Here is a 25171-nt window from a genome sequence, read left to right as displayed (position 1 = left end):
GCAGCCCTACTCCTGGTTACGAATAAAGAGACATCACACAGCAGGCAGCCCATCGCATTCAAGGGGCCGTGTGGTTAAAGGGTTGCTTAGGAGGGTCAATGACCCCCACAGGCAATTCTATAACCACGGTTCCTTGTATACCAGGGCTCAGGGGGCACAGGGAGGCTCTTGTTGGGGGGCATGGCCTAAGCACTCATACTTAGGCCACGTCCCCTAACGAGAGCCCCCCCTCTCAATTTACTCACCCACTTCAAGCACAGACATAGAATACAGGAAACACGTAATTTGCATGCTTGACAGAAAAGGCTTTCTGACCAAGTGTCAGACACACAATGCGACAAAGCTTTGGTAACTGTAGACAACTTTTTGTTTCAGTAGCTGGCAATGTGTGTAGATTCATTTTCAACAGACAGCCTTTTGATGCAAAAATCGTGAATGCTTTATTTTAATGAGCGAATAACAAATGACAGAATCCCACAATTCGAACCTGATCACTGAAATAGGAAAATGTGCCTGTAAAGCTTCATGAGTTGATGTCTTGATATTATTGCCAATTACTCCTGATTTTCTCTTCCAATGTCTTGACGCCTATCAGTTTTCTCCCTCTTTCCACTGTTCCTTCTGAATTATGATTATCTTTCTTTTCATATTGTAATAGCTGTATCTCGTTTGCCTCAATTATTGAGTTAAGCCACAGTGTAAAAAGGCTGAGAGGTGAACTGGATAGACCACCTTCAAATACCGATTGGTTGAAGTTGCAGCGAAAAGTCAGGATTCTATTAATGGATAGTAGGCAGTTTTATGAATTCATTGTTCTCTTTGATCTATAGAAGCACGAAAACATGATTGAAACGTTCCCTCCCAGAACGTCCTAATTTATAATTGGTACCCTCTCTCAACGATGTATCTCCTTCCATGCCATTATTTGCCCCATCAAATTCTCTTTTGTTGCTGCTCCCAGAAAGAATATGTGTTTCTTTCTCTCATAAATTACATGGGTGTACAGATTACAATTCTGATGGTAAAATAGCTCAGTGGGTTAAGTGCTTGCTGCTGCAATCTGTGTGCGATCTGCAGGTCACAGATTCATATACCAGCAAGGTCCACTCATCCTACCATCCTTCCAAGGTAGAATAAGTGAGTAGCAATTTCGATTGCTTAATAATAATTGTATATAAAATGTTCTATGTAAAGTGCTTTGGATAAATGTACTATGTAAATTACAAGTTATTATTATTACGAGTCATGCACTGGGGTGATCTATGAAGTTTGTTAAAGGTCACACATGCTTAGGGTGTGTGAAAGGCCTGGTTTGCTCTATTGGTTTGGATACGGATATGGGCGTGTCCGAGGAACCTCCCATACATGACAAGTCCAGTTATATGCCCCTCCCCACATTCCCGCCTCCCCACCACCCCAAAGAAAGAAGTCTCGGGGTATTCCTATACATATATAAAACCTGCACAAAAGTGAAAACACTTGGAAAAGACTTGTGGAGATCCAGTAATGTTCCAATGCAGTACATACACCACAGTATTGAGCTCGTGCTCCACTCTGAATGAGACCCACAGACCATGAGTAGGCCATGAATTGGCTGAGAGAGCTTGCACAGCTCGGGCGCTAAGAGTGTTGCCCAGCACTGATCGATAGTATATCCTTTTTTTGGATTCTTGACGAGAGACACCATTGTTAGATATTCAAGAACCTCTGTTATTTTGTCGCTTATGTTCTTTGGACTAATCTACACCCGGTTGATCTGAGGCACTGGGAATCCAGTGTTTGACCCTTCTGTATTTTCCCATCTAAATATCGGTGATTGTAGGGTGTCCAGACGTCCTGGTTTTCCCGGGACAGTCCTGGGATATCGCCCTACGTCCCAGGAGTTTTTTAATTTTACAAATCTTGTCCCGGAAGGGTGGGTGGCTACGGTCCCGGTTTTTGCCGGGAACCGATTTAGAAATGCCGAAATTGGGCCCCCATTTCCTACTCCTTCCCCTCCCTGGCCGCTCTCCTCCAAAGACAGGAGTGTACCCGTGAGCACACCCCCCCTCTGGCACCCCTCGCAACAGGCCAGTGACATAGAAGTAGGACTACAGTTTTATTTGTGTTTTCTTTGGTCCTACTTCAATGTCTATGGCCTGTCCAGTTTCTTTTTTTTTTATCTGGTGACCCTAGTGAATTATTCCCATTTCCTCATGGACTGTACTTGAGAGCAATATGTGTTTATATCGCTTTTTCCTCCACTTACATCAGCACTCAAGCATTCCGAACGTACAAGTGCAGAGAGAGAGAGAAGGAGATGAGGGAGTGGGGGTAAGTGCTAGGTGTACCAGGAGTGAAGTGCTGGCGATTGAGTAGCTTCAAGTGCCTGGGTGAGCGATCAGCTGCCAATAAATAAGTGCAGGCCTTTGGTGGCATAGGACACTGGGTACCAATGCAAGTGCTGGGAGCAGGTGGAGGCTGAAGGCGATTGGGTGTGGGAAGTTAGGGCCCAAGAGGACACATGAGGGCCCTGGTCACCAACCTCAGCAACTATGTGATATTTAGAGGAGGGAGGAAGGGAAGGAGGAGGTGAAAAGTAAAGTCTTGAAGAGCTTCCGGAATTTGAGGAGATCCGGCTCAAGACGAAGAGGCAGGGGCAGGCTGTTTCATAGTAGGGAGCCTGTGAGGAAAGTGATTAGCCAGCAGCTCTTTGTATAGCGAAGTGCTTGACACACAGAGTTGGTGCTGGAAGAATGTAAAGAACTGGCAGGAGAGTACTTAGAGAGAGAAAGTTGTAGATAGCATGGTCCCCGGCCCCAGACAGCCTTATGGATTATGCAGAGGGATTTGAACTTGACCCTTGCAGCAACCAGGAGCCAGTGGAGAGTTTCTAGGGCTGCATAGATGCAGTCTCTGGACTTGAGGCCAAGGATAAGTCTTGCATCCCTATTCTGGATTATCTGAAGAGGGCGTAGAAAAGAAGCGGGTAGATTAAGGAAAAGGCTATTTCGGTAGTCTTGGCAAGAGAGAACCAGAGCTCTAGAGACATTGAGCCTCTGGGGGAAAGTGAGGAAAGCAAGAATTTCTTTGAGGGGGTAAAGTTGAAAGCAGGCCTTTTTGGAAAGGTTCTGAATGTGAGGTAGGGAGGAAAGAGAGGAGTCAGAGATGACTCCAAGGCTTCAGGCTTCAGATGAAGGAGGGATGGGAGAGCCCATAGAAGACGGCCAGAGTGAGGGGAAGAAAGAGGGAGCAGGAGTCCCAATATGAAGGATCTCAGTCTTGCTGGCATTGAGGCAGAGATTGTTGGAAGTGCACCAGGTATGGATGGCAGATAGGCAGGCAAGAATGATGGAAGAAGTAAGGAAAGGGTCAGAGGGAAGTTTGAAGAAGAGTTGTGTGTTATCTGCATAACACTGGAAATTAGGTGTCCAAGTGGAACGAGATAGGTGTTAAAGATCCTGTGGGAGAGGTTGGAGCCCTGGGGGACACTGCAGGTGGAGATAGAGGTGGGGGAGGAGAAAGAGCCCAGAATAACCTGGGACGACAGTCACTGCAGAAATCGGCTGGGGCAAGAGAACCAATGTTGTCCTTAATGGTTCTGGAGGAGCAGGGGGAAACCTGTTTGAAGGAGCCCTACATGGAACTGACAATTCTGGTGACATCAACAGGTGTGACACGGAAGAAGGAGGAGAGAAAGGCAGAGGGAGGGTGGTAGGTCAAAGGAGGGAGGGGGTGGGATAAGGGGAGGCAGAGAGGGATGCAAGGGTGCTCAGGATGTCCTGAGTTTTTGCAGTGAAGTGTGTGGCCAATGCATTGCAGAGGGCATGGGAGGGGAGAGGTGAGGAGGAGACTGCAGAAGGGTTGGCTAGTTCCCTGCAGATTTTAAACAGTTCAGCCATGTTGTTGGATGCACCAGTGGCGCAAGCCTGGATGTTGGCCCTTTTCTTGCTGTGGATGGAGAATCTGTATTGCCTTTGGAGCAGGAGACGGGCCAGTTTGTTAGAGGGTGAGTCTGAGGTCTGCCACTTCCATTCTGCAGCTCTGCAATGGTGTTTCAAGGCTGCAAGTTCGGGGTCGTACCAGGTGTTACGCTCGGAGACAGGTTTCAGGCGGATCCTCATGACTGGGGCAAAAATGTTGAGGGTATTAGTAATGGCAAGATGGCGGATGCTGAGAGCAAAGTCAGAGGTGGAGTCTGCCGTGGGGGGAGATGGGGAGATGAAGGTGGATGCAAAGGCAGCAGCTGACACTCGTTTCATCAGATGGATGTTCGTGAACAAGGTTGGCAGGGCTGTGGGAGGTGCGGTCAGAGGGGCGAGAGGACCCAGGTGAGAGTAGAGGAGAGAGTGGTCTGACCAGGAGAGAGGTGTGATCAGTGGGAAGGAGAGTGAAAGACCAGTGTGGATGAAGGCATCAAGAGTGTGTCCAGCTGAGTAGGTTGGACCATAAGGGAGAATGGAGAGGGAGAGCGAGGTGCAAAGGTCACGGAAGAGAGCGGATGACGTGATTGTGTCAAGGTGGATGTTGGAATCACCCACAAGAAGGTGTTTAGAGGTGGTTGTGAGGAGAGAGGAGAAGACATCGGCCCATTCAGAGAGGAACAGGGAGATAGAGCCAGGTGGTCTGTAGATAGTGGCAATGGTCAGAAAGGAGGTGGGAGAGATGACCAGCGTGCAAACCAGGCACTCGAAGGAAGAGTAAGGCTGGGTGGGAATGAAGGATGAAGGAACCCACTCAGGAAAAATCAGAGTAACCCCACCGCCAGCACGGTTAGGGTGAGGCTTGGAGATGATCTTACAGCCATCAGGGAGAAGGGAGCCAAAAGCAGTGATTGAGCTGGCATTGAACCATGTCTCGGTAAGAGCAAGGATTTTGAAGTCAATGTTTTCAAGAAGGAGGCAGATGTCGGCAGAGTGTTTGATGGCAGAACGAGCATTAAGCATTAACGAGCATTGTTCAATGAGAGATACTCTGAGGGGTAATCTGAAGTAGCAGTTCTTATCAGGTGCTTATACCTAGTCCACCAGTGCACACACATTCTTAGAGAATTATGTATATATCGGATTTTGTCCACAATGCATACAAAAATAACGAGAGGTTCTTTTTAAAAATCCTGGACCACATGAACACGATATACAAATAGTTAGAAACGTACATGGTGTATGTGTCATGGCTCCAAAGTCCAGGTGCAGGAGTGGCGCGAACCAACTACCCCCACTACGGTCTAAGCACCTGCAAGTCAATGCTCACACAGGCCTCCGAGACCCCAGCAGGGAAAGAGGGTTAGGATCTCATTGGATGGATAGGTCTCGAACAGCGGGTAACCGGATAGAGGGTTAGGAAAGGGAAAGTGGACAGGCAAGGGAACACATGGGAAAAAACAACAGTCACAATAATATATTTATATACTATTCCCACACATACACACAGTGCTGTACAATAACGTTTGATGCAAAAGGCACTTAGCTCTGTGGTTGAGTGCTGGCCTCCTGCCTGCACACTCTCAGGTCCGGAACTCGGAGCAGTTCAAATGCTGCAAGACAGTTTAGTATTAGTGGCCTGTGTTAACTCACAAAGGCGAAATACAAACCACCACAAACCTACATTAGTGACGCATGCCACCTTGAGTTTGGTTAGTGCTAGCACATGCACATTACACTTAGTAGGTTAATCTGCTCTCTGAGCCTTATGGTGGCCAACTAAAAGGGTTGTTCAGAACATGCGGCCCAAGTTCGCCGCACGTGGCTTAAAGGGAATAAGATTTTTCGTGCTGCCAAAGTTTTGTCGCACGTGGCCTAATATCTAGCACTACGTGCTGCCAAAGTTTGCCGCACATGGCTGTGGGCTCCCCCGTGCTGCCAAAGTGTGCCGCACGTGGCTGAAAACAGGTTGGTAAACAAACGGTGCGCGCGTTAGTCAGTGAAGCATGCGAGCTGAAATCGCGTCGGTTAAATGCTATGTAGCTGATAGGCACTTAGCTTTGCCCTTTAGCAGGGGACGTAATATGGGCGGGCGGTTCCCCCTGCGCGTGCCCCTCAGTGGATTGGAAGTTCCAATGCGTCCCACCTTCTTCCGCGCTTTCCCCCGTTGCTGCGCTTTTAATTCCCAAGTGGGGTTGGGTCGCTAGGGCTTTGCTGTACTTATCTTGTATATGCGAGGGGCCGGAATGGTGATTCCTTGGGACGTGGCCCTTCGCGTGATCCCCGTCGGCAGGAGCTCTGGAGGATGCGTTTGTTCCGGTCGGGAGCTTTAGCACAAGCCCAGTGCCTTCGTTCTTCGCGCGTGCGCGAGCCCCTCCCAGCTTTGGAGTGGAAAAGTAGTTCCCGGCCCGGAGACATCTGGGGGTTGTGGTCCGGAGGGCCTTTTGTCTTGTTTTGTGGTTGGTCTTTCTGCGTCTGGGGCCCCTCTCTGAGCCCTGGTTCCCCCTTATAACGCCCTGCACCCTGACAGTATGAGAATTAATGTATAAGTATAGTAAATGCTTCAGCATATGCTGTACAAAGCAGTGGCTGAAACCACTATTCCAAGATGGCCACCATTGTTCAGTGAGTTGTTTTTCCTTCTCCTTTTGGCAGACCACTATGGGAGGCAACAAAGAAAGTGATTGTGTGGAGAGCGGCATGCATCCAATAATATTGCAGAAATGGGCACATTATGACTCAACCGAGATTACAAATGTCGATGACAACTACTGTAGATCAGTTTGACCAGAATGTCTATAGAAATCAACTTGAGACTACAGCAAGAAAAGTGATTACATTTGGAAACTGAAGACCATATTTACAGGAAAAACATCACATTATGCCAGTGAAGACCCAAAAATATCTACATTAATTTCTCAGTATGGCAAAGACATCATAACATGTATTAATAGAGCATAGAAGGACTGCCAGGACAGGCTTGTGAATGTAACAAGCAAAGAACCTTTAGATCCTGAAGTTATTAATGCAGCGGCACTGCGTGCATCATCCTTTATTAGTGATGCAAATGCTTCAGTAATTCATCGTAGAAAATGCCATTTGATGAAGATGAACCCAAAATTCATGGTTTAGTATAGTCTAGGGCTAGGTCTCAAATGTAGTAGTATATGTATTAGGATGATAAGATTACAAGATATTGGTAAATACTTGTCCACCTTTCAATCAATATAAAAGCAGAGACATATCTCTGAAAACATTTTTCCCCACATTATGTTATTCTATATTTTCAGAAATTAAATGTAGTAATTATTATAGCGATGTCAATCGTCATATGTTTTTTATCACATGCAACCATGACATCAGTTTGTAGACTCTATTTGTAGAGAAATAATATACCTATGTAAGTGAAGAAGTTTGATATAATCGTGTAACATGGTACAGAACATTTATTAGTTTGTTGCCTTAACAAAAAGGAAGAGAAAAGCGGAGTGGATTAGAGTAGCCATCTCACTAAAGTTAATTAAAGTGGGCTTAAATTACAATTTAATTTCTTAATATATTTAAATCAAACTCGACTTTCCTTCAACTTTGTTTTTTCTTTTGACTCTGTTTAGGTATTTATTTCCTTGTGAAATGTTTTCTCATCTTCAAAATTAGAGTCCCTTTCTCTCAATTGTGTGCCATATCTTTCTTTCAAGTTAAATAACTGTTTGTTAATCACTGAAAATAGATAAAAACTAATGTAGACAACAGCATCTCCATCTTGCTGTTTTATAACCTATAAACATTATTACCAATTCTGTATTTGGCTTCTCTAATTTTGTGTTCAAATAGAAATTTTACATATCTTAATTTCTTTGGGACAGATTACGCAAAGGCAGTATGATATGTGTGGTCTCTACAGTTGTGCTATACGATTATAGCAAACTCCATCACTGACACTGGTAGATTTATCTATAAGTAGAGTCTACTAGCTGATGTTATAATTGTATGAGATTAAAAACATATTATTGGTTGACATTACCATAATAATGACTGCATTTAATTATTGAGGATATCTCTTTTTAAGTGCAATAATGTTAGTACACTATAATGTTTACAGACATTTTAGCTCTACTTTTCTTTTTTAGTTGTCTTTCATCGTTCTTTTCATGATTTCCTGGTGAATAGGTTAATAATCGTATTAAGTTATTGAAGTTACAGATATTCAATTAATATGTAACAAAGCCTGAGGAAGCTCACAGCAGGCAGGACAATAGTTATATATCCCAAACCTGCTCAGTGAAACACGTGTAGCCTAAGTTAGGTTGCAAACATGAGATGTAATTGAAGTAATTTTGGTTTCAGTGATAAGGATTATTATATTCAGGCTGATGTGATGAATTAAATATATTTAGAATGGCAAAAAATCAAGGTTTTTGAAGAACTGGTGTGCCAATAATTAAAATGAAAACTGTTTTATTTGACCAGTTTTAAAGAAAATATCTTGCTCCTTCTTCAATTATTTTTAATTGCTTTACGGATTTAAGATCTAAAAACACAAGCAATTAAGAAACTTATATCAACAAGAAAAACATTACTCCGATGTTATGACAAGAATCATTTAGGATAGCAGATGTCAACAAGAGATTATTTCCCCCTGATGATCCACATGAAGTGGTGAAACACGTGTAGAGGATTTGAAGATGAGGATTTGAAGATTTTCTTCACAAAATGACCCTTAAGGATTTGAGAAAGTTTTCATAGAGTGACCCTTGATAAAAGCATTAACTCAAATGAAGGGTTCGAATTGCAAAATTACCCAATTAGTTTAAAAAAGTGTTCTTGAATCAAGAATTGGATTCATCAATTTGTATAAATGTACACCAAAACTTTTAGAGGATTTCAAGATTTGTTTTCACAAAATGACCGTTAATGATTTGAGACATTATTTTACAGGGTATCCCTTGATTAAAGTATTATATCAAATTAAGGATTAGAATAACAGAAAAACAAGGACCGGCCAAGCAAAATGGCTAAATATTCTTAATAAAGTACTTTTGAATTAAGGATTGGATTCATACATCTATAAATCAGTTAACAAAATTGAAAATGGAGCAATATATTTTCTGTAAAACCTGTAAAATAAAACTGTAATCTTTTAAGTATTGGCACAACATTTCTTCAAAAACCTTGTTTTTGTAATTTTCTATACTGGGCAGGTGCAGTAAATATTTGGAGCAAATGCATGCCACAATAATTTGCATTGATGCATATTAGTTGGGAGGTACACGCCATAAGGCAATGCACATCTGAATTACTTTTTGTAATATTTAGAATTGTAACTAAGTAAATAAGGTATTTTCCTTAGAACAGGTTACTTCGACCTTATGTAGTGTTCGATCTATACTTGTGAGTTGAGCAGGCGTGCCATTGTTTTTCAAGATAAACTAAGTGCAGAAGAATAACAGTGGTTCAGTTTTGTTTTGTTTAAATATATACTATTGCCAAAACCAAAGTGCAAGGAGATAAAGGAAGAAACCATTATCAACTCACATGGAACACTGTACAACAGCAAGAAATATCACAGTCATTTCAGGTGGAAGTCAAGTCTGGCCAAAACACATAACTCCATGGATTTTAGTGAGAACTGACATTAAGGACCTTCATCTTACTGGGGTTGATCTTAAGATAGTTTTCTGTGATGCAAAATTGTATTGATAGGAGACATGCCTAGGGGTCATTCAGAAAGCCATGATTGTTGATACTAGTCATGGATAGCTCCAGAGTACCCACAGAAAGTGGACAGGGATAGAATACTGGTGAGTTTGAACAAAAGGATCATTGGAAATGCAGAAGGGGATAAACACTGTGCTTGAGGGCAGCCATCTTCGGCACGTCCTTCAAGGGGGATCAAGAGGCTGTCTCTAAACTGACCACAGCACCCATTCAAAGGGAGACCCTGCAAGCATAGGGACCCAAGGGACTGCACAATAAACCGTAATCCATTCCAGATGAGGTCCCAGTCAGCCATGTGGAGAGTCCCCCGGCATCAGGAGCAACACTCCTTGGAAGGTGCAGCACCTTGTGGAATTGAGCAGAGTAGGCACTGACTGGCGAGTTTGTTGACCTCCTGGTGGTAGTGGAGGGGAATGGAGCATCACAGATGACAATAGCAACAAGCAAGGGGCGATTAGAGGATGGCTGGGAAGGGGTTGGCAAAGTGTACACTGGTGGCACATGTCGGGACATCTCTAGTGTGGACTACTTTTGCTCGGTATGCACCCAGACATTCTCTTATCACTAACGAATGAGCATGCATGAAGGGGCTCTCTCTAGTGTGGAGAGGAATAACCCGATGGTGAGCCGAAGGCAGACCACTACACTAACAGGGACTGGCCTCTGCACCATCCGCTGAGGAATAAAACAAATGGGGAACCTCGTCATAGGTTGGAGTGGCCATGCCAAAGTATGTTTAAAGGTATTAGTGTAGAGGGGAGGTCATAGTGGCAGATTGTAGCTGTCTCTGGTTATTGGTTTTGTTTCTTAGGGGAAGGTAAGGTCTGATGTTTTCACCCTAATCTAGTCCCCTGAATCATCCCCTAGCAGGGGAACAGGGATTGTGGTTGGAGATTTTATTTATTTATTTATTGTGCATTTGTAAGGCGCTTATACATCAGGAAATTGTGTTTCAAAGGTGAGGTAGTTTCCCCTTTGGAAATGTTATACATTAATGAGTTAGTGGCTGCCTTGGGAGAGTTTGCTGCATACCCATTAAGTTCAGGGCTCACCCCAGGCCCTTCTGGGATGTATGGGCTTCTATAGGGTCTGCCAGCACACTGGTACATCAACTAGGATGCTACCATGTATTGTGCATGTTTCTGATCACCACTACAATGCCTTGCACACAATCAATTGCCAGTAGTACTAAACAACTAGCAACTAAAAAAAGAAAAATATTTATGAATGAAATTATTTGGCACATAGTAGTGGCATTGTAGCTTTGATTATTGCAAAACGGGGGAAAACTCCACGTTAGTTTTGGCTTACATGGTGGCACTTTCATCATCTGTGGCCAAAGCCCTGATGGGGATTGATGGAAATAAAAATAAAAAATACTCTGGGATTCCACCTGTGGGGGAGAGGCAGAGCAATGGGGGCACGGTTAAGGGAGAAGTCATAAAAGTCAAGTGTAAAATAAGAGCTAAAACAAAGTACTATCCTGTTTTTTAAAGACCAACTGAAACATGTGCAAATCACATACTAATAAACCATACAGTCTATAAAGCGTGACAGTAACATGATGATCAAAAAGGGTACGACTGTGCCTTTATGTTCTATCATCTGAATGGAAGCGCACAATTAGAGGCATGCAAAGTAATGGGAGCCTAAACGAGTCTAATATAGGCGTCGAACTTACTACAAAGAGTGAAACACAGTGAAAAAAAGAACTATACCATCACCTGCTTGTAGTCATTATTTCACAGAGCAGGCAGCTTCATGCATCCCTCCCATTTCAAATAACCCGCCATCTGCACCTCTTAAGGGACAATATGGCTCTCAACCAACCACTGGCTGCTACTGTCTCTGTAGCCATCTCAAGGTAATTGCCCTTGTGACGTGGCTAAATGTAAAACAAAGGTAAACCAGTGAAGAGCTCTTCCAATCTTGCACGTCTGACAGCTTATTACTGCGAGATCAGTGTGTGGTGCTTCGAGCATTTTGTTTGTCCCGATTCGGAATCTAGGAGATCATTTTTGCCGGTTTACAAGAGCCTGGAAAATAGGCCTAGACAAGCACCTTTGCAGCGAGAAACGAGCGAAGAGTGGTTGGTAAGACACAGATATTTGGATGGCATAGCAACAGGCAACGCTTATAGCATGAATACGTTGAACAGTAATTACATTTTTTCAGCATTTTTCGTATGTCAAACATTAACTCAAACCCCCTTGTGGAAGTTAATGCCCAAACACCACAAAAACAATAAACATGGGCTTTACAGAAACCATAACTAAGACATGTTCTCCCTGCTCCACAGACCCTTGTGAAGTAGTCCTGTTTCTATACACACTGCCCAAAGTATGTTTAAACAGAATGTCTAATGTCAACATACATTTTAGAACAAGAAACACTAAAGGCCTAATTCACAGAACGTTTAGCACTGAGCAAAGTTACTTTGTACTGCAAAAGTACTCTTTGCACCACGCTAAAAGGGCCTAATTCGGGTCACAGTAATTGCAGATGTGTTTTTATTTTAAAATGTAAGCAGCATCTCCATTACATCACCCCTAGAAAAGACCCATTTTATCCTTTTCTTGTGTCCTTTATATCTTGTTTTATGTCAGCCTCCTCCAGCTTCTAAGTACTGGAACAGGAACTGAACCCAAGATACACTCCATCCTCTTGGTCCCAAAGCAAACGTGTTGCCCCTGAGCAATCCTTCCAAACATGTATGTTTTTTTGCTTGAGGAAGCAACAGATGGTTTACTACAAAGGCGGAGGGCAACTTCATGTACATTAATTATCTCACCTTTTGTCTATCTTTCCGGAAACTTCTCAAGACCTTCCTCTTTGCCTCTGCCTTTGCCCCCCTTCTCCCCTGTTGATCTGTTTCTTCTCATGGCATTGTGCACCTGGCCACCCTCTGTTCTTTCGGGCCCAGGTATCTGCTCACCCTGCCACCCTCCTGCACTGCCTCCAGGCCACCATCTGCACTAGGGTTCTGTATCTGTACCCATACAGCCCCCCTCCCACGTTTCATGTGCACTTATCAAATATACCTTTCTGACTAACTTTCACCTGCCACTTGCTGGCTGCACTACCATGGTTTAAAGCCCTTATTTATTATTTATTCTATTTAATATTTATTTGTTTTTCTCTCCTCTGCTTCGCACTTTTCCCCCATTTTCCTTTCCCATGCACTTGCGTTTTCTTAAATGTCACTGGGCCTAGTAAGATCGCAGTTTTTTCAGTTTTTTCTCTCCCTTGTTCCCCCTCCCTTTTTGCCCGGTCGCGCTGTGAAACACTTGTGTACGAGCGCGATATAAATAAAATATCATTTCATTTCATTTCATTATCTACAGAGTGCCTGTGATGAAGGTCTGGCAGATCTGTGTCAGGTCAGACAGTGACCAGGCAGGATTGATGGCAGAAGTCACTGGGGCACACCCCTCTCATCACAGGCCCAGTGTCTCACTGGATGTGCAAAGCAGACAAACGAGAAATACTGATGAAATGTGTGTTCATGCTGTGCTGTCACTGAGTGCTGCAGGATGCTCTTACCCATTCCCTGCTAGCTAGACCTAGCTCCCATACCCTTCCTGTTGCTGCAGTCCTGGGTATGAGCAGCACTGACAGCCCCACCTCTGAACCCAACCATTCAGGCATTCTTCACTAATGGACTATCAACCTGTTAGTGATGGCAGCTTCATGGTTTTTCCTGCATCCCTGTTATTTCTTCAGCTAACGAGATCTAGATTCCAGGTGAAAAAATCTTTGGCATATTTAGCTGCATTTACAACCACCTTTTTCAGGTGCAACACAGATATCTGCTCTTGCCACTGCCTCTTTGTCCAGTGGCTCAGGGCTAGCAAGGACAGGTCTAGGTGTAGCAGTGGAGGAGCCAGGGGTATGGCAACCCCCAAATGACACCTGGGCCCTCGCTCTTTTAATGACTCAGTTTCTCAATTGCTGCCCTTTGGTGTCTGCCATGCAGTGGACCAAGTGACACCCACGACAATTGTTCTTGCAATACTCCAGAAACTGTTTTTGTAACATAATTCCTCCTTTTCTTGACAGCCGTGTATATAGTGTCTTAGTACATCTGCCTGACATGTTTCAGTCCTAAAATGGCATCAAAGGAACTCCCCCCTGAGACTTGTGGGCAAAACATTTTTTTTAGGTGCTTTCAATTTCCTACAGGTAAAATGAAAACACTGTATTAGGCCTAGTATGACTCTGCTCCATTTATTTATTGTAACTATGACCCACCCATACACCCTAGAAAGGTGCTGTGTTAAATTGTATGGCCACCAACACAGGGTTAGCCTTTTAGTGATATGCTAATGTATTTACTTTGCTTTAAAAATATTTAAGACACGTACAGGTTTAAGCAGAAGTAACACCAAAAAAGTGCAGAAGCTGATTCGTGTCTAAACTAAGTTGTACAATGCAGCTTTGTCTAAATGTAAAAATGTGTGTGTGTTAAAATGTGAATAAAGAGGACAGTGTATATTGTTTTTTGTCATTTTTAAGTCCAAACACTTGCCATCTTCTCAATAGGATGAATGTAAAATTGATAGATGCACTTTGCAGCTGCCATTGTTTTTGCACCTATTTCATAGGTAAATTAAATATTGGTGTGTGCTGCCAGCCACTGATCAGTAGTAAACACGCGCGCAACCAAAGCTGAAATTGTCAAATTGAAAATGAAGTGTTATTAATCCGAAAATCTGCGTTTTATTTCTCACTAGGACCAACAGTACCTGGTGACATTTGAAGTGAAAGAAAGCTCTTGTGCAGCACACGATGGACACGAATGGCAGAACTGTCAGTTTCGAAAAGACGGGGTATGTGAATGGCTATGCTTTGTAGTGTAATGTACTGAATGTGTAAAGCACAAACTAAATCCCAAGGACATCTAGATATTAGAAGAAGCAGTGGAGAGCTAAGAAAGCCTGTCAGCTTACTTAAAAAAGTGTGTTTTTATAAATTCTCAGAACTGCACATACCCTGTGCTTGCCTGTAAAGAAAATGGCAGGGCATTCCAAAGAGTGGGGGCTAAATCCAAGCTTTCTGAGCATTACAGGGCTACATTACGGATTCATTTCTTTATTTGACCTGTATATCGTAAAACATGCACCTTGAAGTTATTTTATCGCCCATTTGCAGTAACAAGCAAAGAAATACCAAACCTTTTGCCACCACCTCACCACCTCTGCCAACTTCTCCCCATCGGCCACTGCCTGGATCACATCCTTCCTGGAAGGAAGAGTCATGAGGGTATGCTCAGAGATCGCCAATGCCTCACAGTCCCCCATCCCATGCAGGGTACCGCAAGGGCCATGTATCTCCTCGACTCTAAACAACATCTTCACCAGGCCCCTCTTTAATAAATATTCTGGATTCACTCGGCATAGCCTACACTAACTATTCCAACAACACCCAAATCCTGATCCCACTCACAGGTAACTACACAGATCTTTACACTCGGCTTCTTCCTCCTCCTCACTCATATCTGGCTGTCTATCTGCAATTCAGTTGTGGTGTGCTGCAAACGACCTCTGCCTCAATGCCAGTAAGACAGAGATTGTCCTCATCTGGACCCCTGCTCCTGCCTTCCCTCTTTCTCTCTGGCTGGCCTCCCTTAGCCCTGTGCCTCTACCTAGCAATGAGGCAGAAAACCTGGGGGTCATTTTCGACTCCACTCTTTCCTTCTCGTCCCACATCGCGGACATCTCTAAAAAGTCCCACTAGCAACTGCACCTTCTCAGAGGTATTCTACCTTTTCTCACTTTCCCCCAGAGGCTCACCATCTCCAGAGCCCTGGTCCTCTGTAGGCTGCACTACTGCAACAGCCTCTTCCTCTACCTGCCCTTCATCCTCTTCAACTCATCCAAACAGAACCGCAAGACTTATCAATGGCCAAAAGCTCAGGGACTGAATCTCTCTGGCGCTGGAATCCCTCCACTGGCACCCTGTGGCTGCAAGGATTACGTTTAAGACACTTTGCATTGTTCTCAAGGCTTTCTGGGGCCTGGGCCCACTCTACCTGCAACACTCTCTTCCTAAATACTCTCCTTCCCGAGCCCTCCGCTCGTCCTCCTCCAAATCTCTGTGGGTGGGCCGCTTCTCCAGGCAGAGACGTGGAGGGAGATCTTTATCCACCGCAGGTGCCTCCCTCTGGAACAGCCTCCCTGCCTCTCTCTGTCTTGAGCCAGATCTCCTTAAGTTCTGGAAACTCCTCAAGACTTTCCTCCTCGCCTCCTCCTTCTCCCTCTCCCCTGCTAACTACCTCTTTCTGCCCTCTTGCTCTGTCTCCTCTTCTTCTACTCAGTCTTGCTGACTGGTTGCCTGTGGTACCTTCAGAGCCTCACAGGTCCCAACCCTTCCTTGCCAGTCTCCTGCACTTGCCCCCAGGACTTGCACTTGCACTTTCTGCTCTGTTTACCTGCATGAGCTGAATGTGCCATGCCAAGTAAGATCATCTGTTTTTTTGCCCTATGTCTTTCCCTCCCACGCATGCTTGCGCTCGGAAACACTTGTGTATAAACGCATTATAAACAATCAATCAATCAATCAATCAATCAATCAGATGACTCTAACACCCTCAACAACATCTACTCCACAAAACAGGCCTGGATGGCAGTCAATCACCTTTGCCTAAACAGCGATAAAGCTGAAATCTTAATTGTCGGCCCACTGAGTGCAACCAATACACTGCGTTCCTGATTGACAACTGTTCTATTCCTGTCTCAACCACAGTAAAAACTCTAGGAGTTTACCTCAACGCCTCCCTCTCCATGTCCCGACAGGTGAGCGCCATTGCTTCCTCAGCAGCCTACGCCACCAATGTCCTGAATGCAGCCAGACCCTTCCTCTCCAAAAATAGTTGCCTAACTGTTGCCCGCACAATCATTGGATCCAGGATTCATTACTGCAATGCACTATTCCAGGCACCTCCTATGGAAACATCCACAAACTCCAAGTCCTCCAGAATAACACCCTTAGAGAAGCCCTTAAAGCATATTGCCATAGCAAGAAGAGAAGCACATTGGCTTCCCATCCAGGAGCGCATCACATTCAAAAGCTTATCCATCGGCCACAGATGGCTCTCCAAAGCAGCCCCACCATACCTCTCTCAAAGAGTTGTCAAAGCCTACCCTTCAAGGTGCACGAGGACTCCCTACACTGATCGCCTAATCTTACCCAAAGTAAAGAGATCCAAAGCCGGCGACTCAAGGTTCCCTTAACTAGCAGCTAAATATTGGAACTCCCTCCCCTTGGAGGGCTGAAAAATCCTACTGGGTGTTCCGCAAAGCACTCAAAACACAGCTCTTCTCCTAACTGCTAACACCTTGGCACCTGATCCTTTTGGGCCCGCTCTATTGAATTCTATTTCAACGTGATAACATGCACCTGTGCTACCCTATCGTATTGTTGATTAATCCACTGTGAGAACATTTACCTGTAACGCGCTATACAAAAGAAATAAATAAATAGGCTGGTTCCTGTAAGGGCAGGGAAACAAAGGAACCTTTTGGTCTTGCGGCCATTTTGGGCGCACGATCATCAAGCACATGTGCACATGCCCCCCTGTATACAAGACACGCCCCGTGACAAAAACACATGCGTGCTGTTAAAAAATGTTTTTAAAAAGCAGTGCACTATTGTGCAGAGCTGATGATTGCATTGGGCACAGCTGGCTTTCTAAAACACATGGTGACTGATTACGAGTAGGATGGTAATTCCCCTGGAAATACAGCCCAATGCAATTACCGTCATTTTAATGATTTAATGGTGAGCCTTGCGCTATGGTCCCTTGCGCTATGGTCCCTTTTGGAGTCCCACAGGACACCATGGGGTAATGCCATCCTACCGCATCCAGGATTACCGCAGGCAGTATTTCTGGAAATCCCAGAAATACCACACTGGGTAACGTCCATTCAAAAATGTATCAAATTTAAAATAACGGCCTTGAAAGGTTTATTTTGACGGCTTTCGACGCACGTCACCATTCTGCACAAACGTAACCCCACACCCCCAGATGACGCCAAGCTGAAAGAAATACTGCAGACCTGAGTGCGCACACCTGTACCAACACCCGCACACATACATGCCCTCAAGAATCCTAGGAATGCAATTAGAATAATACGTCGTCAGTGTAAAGTATTTTGCCATCCACGGTTCATTATCAGGGACCAGATTTGATGATTTTAGGCCCAAAATGATGCTCACTTGTGGCCCTCAATAACTAAATAGAAGGATCGTACTCGGTATGGCTTCCTTATTCCCCCACTGTGACGTCATGCCAGATGATTGTGGAATTCATAACCAGCTCCTGTGGCGTCACGGCAGCGTTTCCTTTCTGGGCTGTTGTGGGATAAGGAGAGAGGGAACCTGCTCATTTGTATGTTGTGTGTCATTTCTCCCTACTCCCTGCAATGCTGGTCCATGAGGGACTTTGTAGGAAGGGAAAAAAGAACACACAACAATTGTAGATGGGTAGCTTTCAACTTCGGGGTGCTTTTCACCTCACTTAACTAGGGGGCGCACTTCACTCGCCTTCCCTCACGAATGGCACCTCTAAGCCCTTGGTGAAACATATATCACTTTGCTGATAGCTACCCATCTCTAAATGTATATATTGTAGCACTGACCTTGTATGGCTCAAGGTCTCGGGAGGATAGTTCACGGGCAACATGCTCGCCTTGGAAGCACAATGATAGGAGCACCTCAGATCTGCGCTTATGAACCTCTGGGTATTAAGCGAGTTATAAATTACCTATCATATCATGGATGCGTGCACACACTTTTGAAGCAGGTGTTTCAGATTTGATCAAATATTAAATGAAACTGCCAAAACCGTTCTTTTTAGTCAGCATATATCTTAGAGGTCTGTACGTCACATGTAGCCCCATATCCCTCGAAACCTGAACAATGTGGATTCCTGCTCTCCTTGTTAGTGACTGTTGTCTGTAAGTAGAGTGTTCTTTTGGGGATAATTAACATTGCTCCTTTGATTATGTAGGCTCCCTAATCAGATAAATTCTGGGGGAGAAAGTAAAATAGAAATAAATAAAATAGAAACAACTGTTGTCACATCTATTTACTTAATCGTGTCATTTTGCAAGAGTATTGCAGCTAGTTTGATACTTCAATCGCTTTGATGTTGCACACATTTCTCTGTCTTTTTAGGCCACAGGCAAATGCAAGGCCCGTGTTTCCTTCAGCCGACCGGAGAGGGCGAGCAGCGTGCTCTTCCACGAATGCCTCCTTCATGTTGGTAGGTAAATGTTGACAATAAGTACACATTTTATGTAAAGAGATTTCATCATAGTGAGCGAAATAGCTCATTAATATAAACATCCAATATCTTATCATTATACTTCTCTTAGGGTGTCTGTGCATTGGGAACTGAACATGAGCACAGCCACCCTTACCCTGAAAACCGTCAGGGAAAGGAAACCTCTCCCGGTGGTATTGGGATCTCAATGGAGTGAGCAATGCTAATGCATTCTAGCCTCACACCCAAATCCAAATGACTGTCTGAATCAAGGGCTCAATGCAACATGTTGGTTATATATAAAGCTCTGTGGTCATTCTTGTGTTTCCAAAATGCTCTTTGCTTTTATGCACAGCAGGCTGGAACCCTTACTTGTGCTATTTGCCACCTTCCCATTTTTCAGAGGAATATTTTGAAAGACTACAATAGTGGTGTATGAGTCTGCCCATGATAACCTATCAGAAAATAATGTATATGATTTTCTGTAGGTTTCGTTGATCTACTTTGCTCAGTAGACAAGTGAACATTCTTGTTATGTCGAAAATATATACTGGAAGTTATCCTTCTAAATAAACATTTGCAAATGTACAATTAACTCATTTTTTTAAGCTACTTTTGCAACAACAAAAAAAACCTACAGCCCTTCAATCAAGATATCGGTATTATTTCCCCCAATCACAGAGCTGTCATCAAGGGCTGGGGTGGCTTCAACCAATGTGCACGAGAGAGAGAGAGAGAGAGAGAGAGAGGTAGAGAGAGAGAGGGGGGATATGGAGAGAGAGAGAGAGAAAGATATATATATATATATATATATATATATATATATATATATATATATATATATATATATATATATATATATCAGGAGGCACCACAACTCCCCCACAGGAGAACTCCTCAGGGCTGGGGGTTGCTACACAGATTATGCGTGCATGCAGGAAATTCCTCTTTTCTCCCCACTGTGGACAGGGCCTCCAAGTCATACAGAAAACAGACATAGGTGTCTTTAGTTACTTTTTGCCCAAATGCTATGGACGCATTATACTGCCCCCTCTGGAAAACACTTTTGGATTACTTCTCTGCAGGTGCACAGGGATGAGTAGTGAATACAACTCCTCCTCAGCCCCACTATACTAACAAACCAGAAGTGATTCCAAACATAAAGGTAAACCAGGCACAGCTGGACAGGTATACCTCCCTCACCTTTTAGGGCAGCACAGGCCAAAGGCAGGCTGGCACAGAAGCAAATCAAACAACAATAGTACTGTGGTAGAAAAATAAAAGAATGTACAACCAAAGTTCTATACAAATGCGCATATTTAATGAAAACTAACAAAAAAACAGAATTAATAAAAGCATTAAGGACCCACCCCTACAAGGAAAAACACAGACTTTAGAATACATGGGTACTCTGGATATGTAAACAGGGGTGCTCAGAGAAATGATTCCAGCAGCAATGTCAAAGGTTATAGAAAATGGGGGTTTACAAGTCATCAGGGACATATAAGGTAGTTGGGGCTTAACATCATTGAGCCAGGTTTCGTGGGGACTTTGCTGCAGTTTAAAACAACGTCGAGGCATTTCGAATTGAGGTTCCCAATAACGTGTTGGAGTCGAAACAGTTCTAGGCCAGTGTTCCCAGTGTATTGAGTCTGCGGTCCAGACAGATCAAGATGATGGACTTCAGTGGGACGAGTCGCAGTTCAAGATGGATCAATTCAAGGTTTCCACCGGATTTAGTTGGCGTGTGAGACTAGTTGAGTTGATGGACTTCTGTGGGTCAAGTTGGCTTTAAAGATGGGTCGAGTCAGTGGTTGAGATGCAGTGAAGAAGGTGGTTTGACTGGCTCAAGCCGATGATCGGGTCAAGTTGTGGTGATTTGCTTCAATGCGTTGAGTTGGCACCCAGATGGCTCAAAACCATGTACAACATTTACAGTACTTTGAGTGCCAATGCATTGAAGGGGCTCAAAATGAGTCGAGCAACATTGACCCAGCTGGAAAAGCTTATTGCGGTGGGAGACATGCTGTGGGCTGCTTTATGCGCTTGGAGCCACTGGGAGACAATACCCAGTCAAATGTATCAGGGACTAGGTAAATCCTTTTTGCCTTTCCCAACCAGGAATGTTTGTAGAGCGCACCTGCAGTGTCTTTCACCTCCAGTGAGCAGGGTCCTGGGTACCAGTGGTCTCAGTAGCAGTAGGCCTTGTCCAGCCAGCTTTTCATCCCAAATAGCCCCCTGGGGTGGTTAGGGAAGAAGAGTTTGCCTCCTTCTTGGAGATCCTGAGCTTCACGTCTCTAGCAATGGATTTTGGAGTAGACCGTGCTCCCAATCAGGTTGCAGATGAATCCTGTATCCCTGAGTACCCAAAGATCAATCAACTAGGGGGCTATTCTCCGCCTCCCCACCTTATATAGACAACATTCCACAGTGTAATGATCCACATTTAGGGCCCGATTCATGGAATTATTTGCACAGTTCAAAGTGACTTTGCACTGCAGACACAAACCCTTATTCATGGAACTGCACAAAGTGTATTTTTGTAGTACAAAGTCATTTTTGCAGTAAAAACATGACTTTTCACTAAAAAATTACACTTTGCACAGTTCCATGAATCAGGGTTTGTGTCGACAGTGCAAAGTCACTTTGAACCATGCAAACAATTCCATGACTCGTGCTCTAAAACTGTTGTTATGGGTCCAGTACAGGCTGCTGTAACAAGTGTCATTTGCCTTCTGATGTAATACTCAGACTGCTTTGTCTGCAGGAAGCGGGGCTACTAGAGAAATCCAAGATGGTAGGACCCCTCTGTAGACTGAAGTTCTCTCCTTGGCTAGTTTAACTCTGCCCACTTCCTCTGTGTGCCTACATAAAAAGGACACCACTAATCAGCAACCTGGTGAAAGGTGGCCATTGTAATGAAAGAACTGTATTTGAAGCATGGGTTTCCAGCTAAACCTCAACTCCCTTGAGTATCTAACAAGCCCTCACAGGAAGAAAAGGAGAGGGCTTCCTGGGTGGAACCCACAAGGTACGGTGGTTCAGTCAGCCTAGACAAAATGAATGCACAGTTGGGTGGGTGGGTGGGGGTAGAGAGAGTGGGTGAGGTCGGTGGGGTAGAGAGAGTGGGGTAGAGAGAGTGGGAGTAGGTTTGGTGGGAGTAGAGAGAGTGGAGTTAGGGTGGTGGATGGGTTGGAGAGAGTGGTGTTAGGGTGGGCGGGGGAGCAGAGAGAGTGGGGTTGGGTGGGTGTAGAGAGAGTGGGAGTAGGGTGGATGCTTGTGGACATGAGGAGGTTGGGTGTGGCAGAGAGTGTGGGTAGAGAGTGGGTGGAGGTAGAGACAATGGGGATAGAGAGAATGGGGGCAGGGTGGGCTGGGGTAGAGAGAATGGGGAAGGATGGGTGGGGGAGAGAGAATGGTGATAGGGTTTGGGGTAGAGAAAGTGGGGGTAGAAAGACCAGGAGTAGGGTGGGTGGGGTAGAGAGAGAGCAGGGCTAGGGTTGGGGTACAAAGAGTGGGGGTAGGGTGGGTGGGGATAGAGAGGTTGGGGGAAGGTGGATGGGGTAGAGAGGGTATGGGTTAGGTGGGTGATGGTAGACAGGGTATGATGGATGGGTAGGGGTAGAGAGAGTGGGGCTGGGTGGATGGGTAGAGAGAGAGGATTGGGTGGGTGGGTGAGGGTAGAGAGGGTGGGAATTGAGTGGCTGGGGGTAGAGGGAGGGGTTAGGGAGGTTATGGGTGGGGTTAGTGGGTGATGGTAGTTGGTTGGGGAGAAAAAAAACAAAGAAAGGCAACCTTAGGAGGACTTGTCAAGAGTATCCCAAATAACCCAAACAAAACCCTACCAGCACATGTGATGGGGGTGGGGTGGAGGTAGAGAGAGTGGGGATGGGGTTACAGAGAGTGGGTGTAGGGTGGTAGGTGGGTGTAGAAAGGCATCCTTAGAAGGTCCAATCAACAGCAAAAGTAGGCCAAAAGCAGCACAATGTCGTTTCAAAACCAGCCTGACATGAAATCACTGTGCATTTGGGAAGTTGAAAGCCAGGCACCTGACTTGCTTCTTACAATGCTGCTGATTGGAGGAAATATTGTTAGGGAACTTCTCACTGGGTAATACAGTGGAGGACTTTGGAAAAAGAGATTTTAGTTATTCCGCGGCTTTGTGCCATGGAATTGCCCATTGCTATGCCAACCGGATATTCTCAGTTTAGAACCCTCATTCCCTCTTTCTCTCTTCTGTAACAATGGTTTCGGCAATTTTGTGGCACAAGTGCTACAAAAATTTGCCAAAACCAAAAAGTGAAAGTTTACATTTCTCATTAACTCTCAGAGGTTTTTAGGAGCTTGCAGGCAAAAATCAACCACATCTAGCAGTCAATTACACCATTTTACATATGTGCTGCAGGTTGAACGTGCACAGTTCCCGCTGTTGAGTGGATACAGAGAATGTTAAGCGTATACAAGGCATGCTCGGCGCAGCAACACACAGCACTGAGGTCCAGTGAGAGGGGAAAAGGGATGCATGGCATGCGATTAAATGCCAACTACTCCACTTGCTCTTACAACCTAAACCTGCTTCTGAAGCAGAGGTATTCTGATACGAAAGTACCGTAACAAAGCTACCATTTAGGTTCCCTGCCATGACTCCTTCAGAGGGTTCTGGCTTTTCAGGCAAGTGCACGTCCCATTCTGGGACATGTAGCCTTTACAAGTTGCAGTGTTTTTGTTAGCACAGGGCGGACCGGCAGCTATGTGAGTGCTACAGGTTTCATGTCTGTTTTTATAATCAACCAATCACTTGCTGGGGGGCCTGACCGCTCAACCTTAATTTAAGGTCACGATGATTCTAAAAAGAAACAACACGAGGCAGTGGTACAATGACCATTTGGGCAGATTGGGCTTTACCCCCTCCCGAAGGGGGGCCCCGGGGGGAACGCAAAGCGTTTCCCCCGGGGAAGTTTTTGGCGCTGCACACGGCCAGCGAGTGGCCGTGGGGGGCAGAGCGCCTCTCTGGGGTATTTAATGGGGCCAGGGAAGGTTCGGGAGGCAGGTGATGGTTGGACTTGGCGATTGTCAAGTCCTGTTGCCTGCTCCCGAGCCTTCCCTGGTAGTAGCTGGGCCTTGAGGCGGGCGAGATAGTCAGGTGAGGTAGGGGAGTGTGGGAAGAGTGGGCGGTTAGGTAGTCTATTAGTAAAAAAAAAATAAAAAAATAAATAAGAATATTATATTTACTTTGTGCACATTTATAAGAGGGGTGCCGTAGATAAGACACCCCTCCCTGCTTACCGTTGGGTCCCCGTATCTCCGGGTTGTATCGCAGGGGCAGTGCAGGAGGTTGGGGGACTGTAGGGCTCTGGGGTGCCGTTAGGGAGTTTGGTTGCGCATTCTTCCTCCGTTCGTGTGTCGGCAAGGTGTGTGGCAGGGGAGGGATTGAGCACGGGGTTAGCGGCTTTCCAGCAGATCCTCGGGGGTATTGAAACTTAGTCGGTGTTATCTCCCGGCTCCTGCGACGAGTGTGGGCGCGGTGTCAGCTCTGTTTAGGAAGGGGGCAGTGCAGCTCCGTTAAAGGGACAGTTTTGTTTTCCTGAGGGAGGGGTGCGGTGCTGCTTGTGCACCGCTAGGTGGCAGTGTGCCTTGGCAGTTCTCTAGCACTATTTTGTGCCTGTGCTGGTGGTTTTGGGCTCTCTTTGTTTCGGGGAGCTTACCAAGGTAAAAGGGAGGGGGTGCTTGCAAGGGTAAACATTTTTATTAGGGTTTTAAAAAAAAATACAATAAAATAATATATATATATATATAAATAAAAAAATGAATAAATAAATATTCCAAAAAATAAAATAAAAAAGTACATAGATATATAAATAAAGAAATACATATTCTGTTTGGGTTGCATAGTACCAGAGGGTTTTATGATTTGTTAATTTTACGCTGTTCAAAGTTAGCAGTGTGGGCATTTTGGGTATAGGTCCACGGGTAGGTTTTGGCTCAGGGGCTTAAATTAGCTAGCTTGACTTTCAGGGGGAATACTCTTGGTGCTCAACCAGATTATTGGTGCACAATGGTGGGCCAGGCAGCTGGCAAGAAGGGTTTGGTCGATGCCAGGGCACTGTGGGAGGCCCTGGCAATAATTAGCAGGGCAACTAGGGCCCAGTTGGAGGGGGCGATGGGGGAGGTCACGGGTAAGGGGGAGACAAGTGGGGGTAGGCCACAGCGCAGAGCGGCAGCTGATGGGGCTCTCGCGGCAGTGGTGGCTTGAACCCCCGCGGCGGGGAGAGGGGAGGTGTGGGAA

At 45.0% G+C, this 25171-nt stretch overlaps 1 protein-coding gene across 2 annotated transcripts in view; it reads left to right on the top strand.

Annotated features, from left to right (window-relative positions):
- LOC138493248 (uncharacterized) overlaps window positions 1-25171 on the top strand; it is a 387082-nt gene that overhangs the window by 22884 nt on the left and 339027 nt on the right. For both annotated transcript variants that reach the window (XM_069620382.1, XM_069620381.1), the window contains exons 2-3: window positions 14354-14449; window positions 18798-18885. In XM_069620382.1, the coding sequence (XP_069476483.1) occupies window positions 14354-14449; window positions 18798-18885 (184 nt within the window). The remainder of the gene's footprint in view (window positions 1-14353; window positions 14450-18797; window positions 18886-25171) is intronic.

The sequence above is a fragment of the Ambystoma mexicanum genome, chromosome 10 (assembly GCF_040938575.1).
Source record: "Ambystoma mexicanum isolate Mex_15411 chromosome 10, UKY_AmexF1_1, whole genome shotgun sequence".
Lineage (NCBI taxonomy): Eukaryota > Metazoa > Chordata > Amphibia > Caudata > Ambystomatidae > Ambystoma > Ambystoma mexicanum.
Note: the sequence above shows the minus strand (reverse complement) of the source record. Positions and strands in the feature narration are given on the sequence as shown.